Source organism: Lactuca saligna, chromosome 9, assembly GCF_052625555.1.
Source record: "Lactuca saligna cultivar CGN05327 chromosome 9, ASM5262555v1, whole genome shotgun sequence".
In the NCBI taxonomy this organism is placed as follows: Eukaryota; Viridiplantae; Streptophyta; class Magnoliopsida; order Asterales; family Asteraceae; genus Lactuca; species Lactuca saligna.
The window spans coordinates 188,763,354-188,773,752 of record NC_136425.1 but is presented as its reverse complement, the minus strand read 5'-3'; the positions used below and the strand labels follow the sequence as shown (position 1 = coordinate 188,773,752).

Below are 10,399 nucleotides of genomic sequence, written 5' to 3'. Positions count from 1 at the left end.
CTAATGGCGGCAGGGGCAGATCCTTGAGGTGCTCCCTTAGCTGATCCTCGCAACTGCGGACACTCCGCCTTCCGGTGTTCGGTCTGGTTGCAGTGAAAACATACTGCAAACCCCTTGGGGCAGTCCTAAGCCATATGCCCCTCCTTGCCACATTTGTAGCAAGATCCAGCTCTACATACTCCATCATGACCCTTGCCGCACTTTCCACAAGTGCGACCCTTCTGGCTCCCAGATTTGGGATCAGCGGGCTTGGCCCGCTTGGCTACCGGCTGGGACTGTGCCGGCCGCCGATCCCTCCCCTGAGACTCCGCCTCCTCCCTGGCCTGAGTCTCTAGCTCAATCTCCCTCTTCCGGACATTTACCTGAAGCTCGACAAATGTTCGGTATGAGGAGTTTGCCACGACCTCCCGAATGTCTCGCCTCAAGATACTCAAATATGGGCTCATGCGTACCTGCTTAGTGGACACGTGCTCAGGGTAGAACATCGCCCTCTCGTGGAACATCCTGGTAATCGCCGTAACAGACTCAGTACCCTGCTTGAGGGTCAGAAACTCCTAGGCCAAACGCTACCTCTCTACCTGGGGAATGTACTCATCTCGGAACATGGTAGTGAACCTTTCCCAGGTCACTGCCGCAAGCTCAGCAGGCGAAAAGTGCGCTGTTACAAACTTCCACCAGTCCTTCGCTCCCAAGCGAAGCTGGTTCAGCGCGAACCGGACTCTCAAATGCTCAGGAGATGAGCAAGTGAAGAAACACCCCTCCATATCTGAAATCCACCTCATAGCCGCCACCGGGTCCTGGTTCCCATCAAACTCTGGCGGTTTCGTGTTGCTGAACTCCTGGAATAGCAACGTATCACCACCCTGTGGCCTCGCAGTAGCAACAGCTGCAGTGGCCGCCGCAACAGCTGCAGTGGCCACCGCAACAACAACCTCAGAAAGAGCAGCATAACGCTCGTCGAAAGTCTCAATCAGCGTGGTCTTAATAGACCCGAACATCTCTGGTATCTCTGCCCTGATGGCCGCAGCCACCTCGTCGTGGATGATTCGGCGGATCTCCTCATCACTAGCCCCACTGCTCTCTAGCATAAGATGTGTCCTCACCATGATCTACCTCTGAAATACAACATACGATAAATTAGAATCCATTCGAGCATACTCACACTTGATAACTCTTCCCTCCTTGATCCTTGGCATTCCGAAGGTTCTTACTTGAACTGTACACCGCCCCGGTGCTTTCAGTAGTACGGGCCCAATACTAATGTCCACACCGTTTCAGTATACACCCCAAATCCTCCTCTTCGGATCCCAAATTCCAAGTACTCTATCACTCTCTAACAGATCTCTCATAAGCTCCTCGTTGCTACCTATTCACTCTCAAGCATCTCATAGCAGCTCACCTCTCCTTAGGCTAAGGCATCACAAATCAGGGCACTCTAGTCCTAATAGGAATACCTAGCCTACTCTAGCAAGAGAATACATCATATCAATCTCATAAACATATAATATAAGGGTATTTTGGGAATTCACCGTTCGGGCGCTGACTGATCGTACACACGTTTCTACTCTGAGTTTCTCTAAAATCTTTTACTTATTTTAGAAAATTTGGTTCTCTTTTGAAAATATTTTCCAAATCCTCAGTTTGAGTTCAAATACTCCCGAAGGTGTACCCGAATTCCTCAAACTAAGGCTCTGATACCAACTTGTAACACCGTAAAATTTCAAAACAATTTTTCGCATTTTATAAAAACATAATTCATTTAATATTCGTAAAAACACCCATGTTTGAAGTACAATTCATGTCATACAAAAATCCCAAGATCTCATAACATAGAATCCCGTGTGTGTGTATTGATCAAGCCGGCGTCTTCCCACGGTCGTCACTAGTACCTGAAATAAGTAACACCAAACACTGTAAGCACAAAGCTTAGTGAGTTCCCCAAAATACCACATATAACACATATTAGCCACTCGAGGCTATAACTCTATGGGTCCGTGCACCCAAACTCTGTGAACCCTCAGGTTCTAACTCTGTAAACATGCACAACATACATCACAAAGAATAATGCAGCGCAACACATAACATATATATAGCATACAAGCACTGTATCACATAACTCTAGTTACCTTAGTCAACCATTTGTTGTAAAAGTGTTAATTAGAGATATATTGTATTATAGGAAGATTATAGTGCGGGGGATCGAGCACGAGTGATTCCAGGGATTTATGAGTTATCGAGATACACGAGGTGAGTCTTCTCACTATACTTTACCTTGAGTAGGTAGGATTGTGTGGATGGTCCCAACCTTAGTTTTTATAAACTAACATTAACCAAGCCTAATTTATGTACATTGTTATTTGAAAAAATTATATCAAACTATGAAGTCGGGTACCTATATCAGAACCGGTACCCGACGGTTCAGAGAGCGGTTCCGAAATTTAAAGTACCGATGTAATCAGTTCCGGTTTCAACATTCCAGAAACCACCGGTTCCGATTCTAGAGAATTAAGACGGGTACCTGACATGTTTATCTGTACTTTAGTTCATACGAATATATTTTTCAAACATGTTTTAGTTAAAACAAATTTTAATAACTTTATAAACGTTTTAGATTTAATAACTTTTAAATAAACTATTTAACTTAAAGCTCAGTTTTATGTTTTTAATTTGTTTCGTAAACAAGATAAAAATAAACATCTACGGTGCTATTATATATATATATATATATATATATATATATATATATATATATATATATATATATATATATATATATATATACTCACATAAATCATCATATAAGTGGGGATACGCAAGCAGTATTACACTTATATAAAAGGATACACGATGCAATTGAGTGTACGTATAAAACTTCCTATTAAATATAATAAAAATAAAATTGTTATTGTCTTGTTCCATTACAACTTAATGAATGCTGATACAGCCGTCGGCAACCACCTAGAGGGTGGGGCGGCGCTACCAATGGTGTTGCCTTGTGTGAGCCATCTTCACTATTGGTCGTTAGTAGGTTGAAAGAAGTTGGGTCATCGCCTGTGTTGCTTGACGATGCCACGCTTTCACGTCTTGTGGGCTACACGTGCGTGGATTGTTTGCACCAAGGCTTAAGGAAGGCCAATGTTGTTAGGCTGATGTTTCCGTAACCTTTTGGGTTGCAAGTCCAAATTCAATCCGGTCCATCTTCGTTAAGGTTTTCGTCTTCATATTTATTTTGTATTTACAAATTTACAACAAAAAACATAAATATAAAACCTGAGTATTACAAACATTTAAGCATAAATTGTCCAACCAAATCGTTTCAATTTTGAATGAAAACAACAAAAACATCCAAACATAATTTTGGCTAGAGGAGACGTATATAGGGTCTATTTTTATTTTTTGTATTGGGCCATATAAATCAACATGACGCCCTATTAGTATGCACATAAAAATCTAGAATATTTGTAGACCAACTTAGGATCAAAGATGTTATTCCTTCCATTGCTTGTTGAAGCAATCGACCACTTGAGGAGGCCATCAATTTTGGCTAGAGGAGGCTTTTAATAATGCTCTTATAAGTATTTTTTATTGGTAACTTTTATCCCTTTACATATTTATACTACAGTGGGCTTTTTTTTAAAAATATTTTTATGTCAATCACTTTAAGTAACCAAACCCTTCTAATTAGTTACTTTAATTTATTATTTGACTATAAAATAAAATATTTTATTTTATTTTCTTTTATTTTTATTGTTTGTATGTTGTACATTATATCCCGGATTAAGATCTGCCTCTTCAGCATCCGGCTGTTGAGACTAGGATTGGCTGTTTGTATTTAGACATGGGATCCACCATGAATAATGTTTATAACTCAATGATGATCGAAGATAAGAAGCAAGACTCCAAGCATGAAAGAAATGGCTCCAGTACTCTAATTATACCTATTGAATGGCTCCAGTACTTCTAGCTAGCATGAATGAAATGGCTCCAGTACTCTATCTAAACCCGATTGACATTAGAGCATAGTTAAATTTAACTAAACACAAATGATAACATATATAAACCAAATGAATGGGAATATTATATAACAATAAAAATAAGTAAATCCTTCTAAAACAACAACAGATGAACAACTCTGAGTTTAACCTCTATCACTATCACCGACCCTACATTCAAAGCTAAACCCTGATCTAATTTTTTCTATTTGTTTCCCTTTTCTATTTTTTTTTTATCATCATTTAAAAAAAAAAAATCATAAAGCTCCCATATCCCTCGTCTTTATGATACAACAACCTGATCACTCGTTCTTATAAGAACTTTGTCAACCGGAGGAAGTCACAACAACCTCAATACGTCTAGATTCACTATTGCCACTTCGGAGACTTGAATGTTTTGAATCACTATCACAAATAACCTCAAAGCTTGAGCGTTGTGATTCACCATTAATGGCACCATTATAACTTCCTACGCTAGATTCTCTTACTGGACACAGTTGAGCCACCTTCTTCACCTCTTTACCTTTACCCCACAATACAGCATAGAGTCCAACGATTATCAATATCGCACCCAAGACACTGCAATAAATAAAGTGACACCTTCTAAATATTCTTAAAAAGAACATCGATCAAATTCTTCCATGCACTTGAAAACAATATAAAGACTAAAGACTATAACATACCTTCCCAAGTGTAGGCTCTCATTCAAGAGTAAAGATCCAGCGATTGCCACAAGTACAAGCATTAAAGGATTAAAAGCCGATACAAATAACGGACCTCTCATTTGCACACAACATGCAACAAATGTAAACATTAAACCAGATGCCAACATACCCTATCAAAATATGTATTGATGTGTGTTAGGAAATAGACAACAAATTAAAACGTCACAAATACTAGCAAAAAAATAATTAATTGTATGCAATGTTAGAATACATACCGTATAAGCCACTGTTAGAAGTCTAATGTTCCAACCAAGCTTCCAATCACCCCAATGTCTTTCGGTGCATAACCCGAATCCGACTGCTTGTACAGCACCCAATGACGATGTGAGGGCTGTGACTGAATAAGGACAAGGATATTTTTTGACCAAATTTGTCTGATAGCATAACAACAAATTAACATGAAAAATATTAGTTTTAACCATTATTACATTATATTTTCTTTGCTTTTTTTTTTTAATAAAAATATTATGTAAAACAATCATGTCTATACAAAATAGTTTGATAAGTAGTTTTATTAAAGGCTTCAATTATTCATACCTCTTATTAATAATATTGTACTTTTTTCCTTAAGTAACAAATGATTACATAATTATGTTTTTGTTTTCTTTTAATATACAAGCTTATTTATATTTTCTTTTTTTTTTTTTTAATCTTGGTTTTTTATTTAATTTATTTGTTTACCTTTGTTTTTATGATTTTAAAATTTTTTTTTTAACATTTTGTTTGAAAATATTGTTTAACGTAAAAAAACATGTTTAACGTTTTTTTTTTTTTTTTTGACATTTTGTTTGAACATTTTTTTTAATCTTTAATGTTTTGGTCAAAATACGTATTTTTAATTAGTTTTGGTTGTTTGTATTTATTCCAAAACTTTATTTTTAAAACTTATTTTTGTTTCGAATGACGAATTTAAAAAAATTGACTTTTTATTTTAAAAAAATGTGACGTGTTTTTTGTTTCCAAAAAATCATTAAATTTTTATCATTTTTTGTATAGTTAAAAAAATCTTTGAATCTTTGTTGAACAACAAATTTAAACAAAAAATGTTTGATATTTGAATATATTTTTAATGTTTTATTAATTCATATTTATGACATCATTATATAAAAAAGATCTAAAATATTAAATATTATATAATATAAAAGAATAGATTTTTCCATTTCTAGATTAAAAAAATCTAATTTACGACTACTAAACGCACAAGGGTTTCTACTATACAAGTCGAATAAGCTAACATTTCTTTTGTTTTTTGATAAAAGTTGATAACATAAATCTTTAAATATACTTTTTTTGTTAAGTGTGTGTATGTTTTTATTTATTTATTTATTTTTGGTTAAAAGTAACTAAATTTAATGAGGGACAATGATAGAGAGAGAAACGACAGAAAGAGGATATTAATGAGAGAGAGAAACAGATTTAATTAATGAGAGAAGAAAACCAACTTACAAAAAACTCATTGGTTAATAAGTCTACAATTTTTAAAAACCTGCAACTAAATTAATGATTTAAAAATCAACCACCAATAAAAGAGTAAATTACATGAATGGTCCCTATGGTTTGGAGTAATTTGCGCGTTTGGTCCCTAATTTATTTTTCTAACTCGGAAGGTCCTTACTGTTTGTTTTTGTTACGCGTTTGGTCCCCATCATTCCTAAAAAGACTATTTTACCCTTGATTTTTTAATTTATTTAACTAAATACACCCCCAAACCCATCCTCTTCACCTTACCTTATCCACCACATTGTTTTTCTCTATTTAAATAATAGTATTTTTAGGTAAAATAGGGATCAAATGCGTAATAAAAACAAACAGTAGGGACCAAGCGCGTAACAAAAACAAACAGTAAGGATCTTTCGAGTTAAAAAAATAAGTTAGGGACTAAACGTGCAAATTACCCCTAACCATAGGGACCATTCATGTAATTTACTCCCAATAAAATAATCATTGCGGCGTTTTTTTTTTTTTTTTTTTTTTTTGCCATTGCAGGGGTATTAACATAAAATCGGGTATTAATATATAAGGTCCGTTTAATGAAGTGATAACTTTTTATTATTCTTTTACCAAATGATGATCTATCAATTTTACAATAGTAAGTTTCCTTATTTTAGTGATTAATTATTTTTATGATAATCTCTTCATTAATAATAATATAAACAAACCTGAATGATTAGCCAGATGGAATAACTGATGCAACTACCCATGGCCAATAAAGAGCCCAAAACCCTATCATGACTTGAATGTTGTCCACCTAGTCCATGTTTACCATGCAAAAGGTCAACATTGGTCTTCCATATGTGAAGGTCAATGCCTTTATAAAAAGTCAACAACATGGCCCCACCAACCCCTAATACAGTCCCTACGACTTTAGCTGCCCCAGGGCTACTCTTCCAACCCAACGTTTCCATCCTGAAAATCACAACAATTTATAACATATTAATGCCTACATTTATTGCATTTTTAATTGTTCTATATTATTTAAAAAAAAAAAAAAACCAACACTCTCTAAACAAAAAACTAATATTTAATATCTAATAAAAGAAAAGAAAAAGAGAAAATATAACATTATTAATAGGTTTTCATAAAAAGGCCTAATTTTTTTTTTTTTTGCACAACTATCCACCAATTTGATAGCTCCATTATTTTAAAGATGCTTTAAAAATTTTTCCTTAATTTTTAGACCAATTTTGATTCGAAAAAACTTTCTCCACAAAACACTTCATTTTTGCATCCAGAATTCTATTTTTGCCACGAAAATGGTTTTTGAAAAACTTCACAACAAAAATAACTTCAAAAAAAGATTGTTTTTTAACTAAATTGTCATTTTTTAGTAATATAAACAATTTCGTAGTATATAGAAAAAACAATGTCATATTATCGAATTATTTTTGTTTTTTAATACAGTATAAAAACATAGTTTTAAGCATATAGTGATGGCCCGTTACAAAACTGGTAATTCTTTTGGGATTTTTTTTTAAAAATAAAATAACTATCTTGTTGAAAGCATTTCCTCAATATGGCTACTTTTGTCTTTATATCTGAAAATAAACTCTCCAAATTTTATAAAATCTAAAATTTATATAATGAAAGATATCATATAAAAGCTCTTTTTACCTAAAACAAACCGCAAGTACGAAGGTAATGGCCGGTATAAGATTGGTGGTAGCCGCCGCGAATGTGGCTGATGTCAAAGATAACGCTTTTATGTAGAAATTTTGTGCCAGCGAACCACTGCAAATTAAAAAAAACTTGTAGTTTTGTTTTTTACCACAAAAAAAGACGACTTCAAGAATAAAAAGTGCATAGTGAAAGAAAACATTCTAAAAATAAAACAAATTTGAACCAAAAAGTTATAATATAAAGTTTTTCAAAAACTTCACGTAACCCTTTTACTATTTTTGGATACAATGATTCCTAGTTATTTCCGCAGTCCAAATATAGCTTTATGCATTTTATTTGTATATATAAAAAGACGTGTACTTTAGAATATAAATTAAATGAATAAGGATTAAATTAATCTAAGCATTTCCTTTTTTGTCACGTAAAAGTAGAAATGTCTATCGGTATTTGAGAGAGATTAATGAAGGTCACATTCACATATCTCTATGCTACAGCTAACACCTCAGCTACCTCATAACTAATTCTTTATATTAATCGTCTAAAAATTAAATTATTAATATTCAAAGTAAATAAAAATAGATATGTAGAAAAAAAAAACATAAATTTAAAAATAAAGATAATTATAATACATACCCAAATAGACCACAACAAAAGGCTTGCAAGAGTATCATCCATGTCAATTTTGGCCTTTTGTTCCTGTAAGAAATATCACCACCTTAATTAGAACGACAAATTTCATGAATTGTTTATTTGAATAATATTAGGAATAAATTATACTCTCAGGTCTCTTATAATAACCCATTTTTTTCAATTTTGAGCCGAAAAGCTTTTATCTTATAATTTTGCTCTTTAATTGAAGTTTCAAGTAAAATAAATAAATGACTATTGTATTTTCATAAATTAGCATATTTATGAACCAAAAAAAATCAAAAACAAAAACAAAAAATGTTCGGATAACCTCAAATAAAGAAAAAACATAAAGTTTTTTAAGTCAAATTTTATAAAACTCATCTATACTCAAGGACAAAAAAAAAAGATGGCATAACTTACTCTAATATTAAGCATTACAATTACAATTCCATTATTTCTCTTTTGAGATTTTTAATTAAATTATTTCATAAATTTCCATTTTCTATAGCTCATTGGTCTCATTTCAAAAGAGACAGTTTAATACCAAAATCAGTAAAACAAAAAGCTTTTCAACCACATTTTCTCAATCTTTTTCTCAAATTTACCCCTTTTAATTTTCTACCTATTAACCTTCAATTTTCTTTTAGTTACACAAATAAATATATTCTATAAGAAATTTGATCATTGTATACATGTAAAAGAAATTAGTTTAATTTAGATGTTTCTGCAAAAAAATATGGATTTCGTTCGTCGGGATGCAAGAACATCGAACAAAATGCATGATGTTTCTACGATATATATCATTATAAATTCTATTTTCTTATTCTTACGTATTATATATAATCAATCAAAAGAAAGAATCCGAACCTTTCAACCAAAAGTGCAAGTGGAACAATGAATGCAGTGGAGAAGATAAATCGATATGCGACAAGAATAGGAAGATTCATGCCATCATTAGCCGCCAGTTTGTAAAGAACATTAACTCCGGCAAACGTCATCTGAACAGTCACCATCAGCAACACCGGCTTTAGATCATGAATGACGTTGCAGATCTTCTCCACCGTTACCATTTTATAAACCCTAAAAACCAGAAATTTTCAAGCAAGAAGAAAATGGAGAAAAAATGTTAGTGTTTTTTCTCCTCTTCTCTCGCTTGATTAGCAAATAAGTATTGAATTATCTCCTTCTGAAAGAACTAATTCTATATAATTTAAATTCAAAAGAAATTGGCGAAACGTTTGGGAATATATATATGAGAAAATTGAAGAGGAGAGAGCGAGTCTTTTGGCGTTGTTCTTGAAACAGTAACAAGAAGAGAACAACGTGTTGTATAAATAGTGAGCATGTTGTAAAAGTAAGTTTTGATGAATGACAAAAGGCGCCTTCAGGTATTTACCAGTTGTCAAAAACAGTCAGCAAACCGGTGAAAATAATTTATAGTAGAAACTCGATAAATAAATTCTCAATTATTTAATAAACTCTCTATTATAAATACTCTAGGTGGGTTTGATTTGGGGATAAGATGTTAAAGTAATAATTAGTTAATAATATAAGATAATATGTTTTTGATAATTTCTAAAGACCCGTTACAAAATATAAATTAATAAATAAATTATACAACATATATATTAGATGAATGATTTAAGAATGCTTTATGAAAAAGGACTAAAAGTTTTTTTTTTTTTTTTTTTTTTTTTTTTTTTTTAAATCAATTTGACCTTGAATTTCATTTCTAATTATCTTTACTACTTATAAGACTCATTTCCAGTTTTTTTTTTTTTTTTTTTTTTAAGTTAAATATAAATGTCAAAATATTTGAGAATTTTGAATTTATAGGAAAATAAAAAAAAAATTATTATAATGAAATGTTTTTTTTTTTCATCTTTTAAACTTAAACAAATAATTTAAATAAATAAACAAATTAATAAACTTTAA

The 10,399-nt window shown here is 32.4% G+C and overlaps 1 protein-coding gene across 1 annotated transcript; it reads right to left on the bottom strand.

Moving 5' to 3' along the window:
• Positions 1-4,075: 4,075 nt before the first annotated feature.
• On the bottom strand, positions 4,076-9,761 carry LOC145015912 (WAT1-related protein At1g25270-like). The gene is made up of 7 exons (XM_078974382.1): positions 9,332-9,761; positions 8,468-8,530; positions 7,829-7,945; positions 6,877-7,123; positions 4,933-5,091; positions 4,676-4,827; positions 4,076-4,571 (listed from the first exon to the last, which is right to left on the bottom strand). Exons 1-7 carry the CDS (start codon positions 9,532-9,534, stop codon positions 4,319-4,321), a joined length of 1,194 nt encoding a protein of 397 aa, XP_078830508.1. The 5' UTR covers positions 9,535-9,761; the 3' UTR covers positions 4,076-4,318.
• Positions 9,762-10,399: the final 638 nt, after the last annotated feature.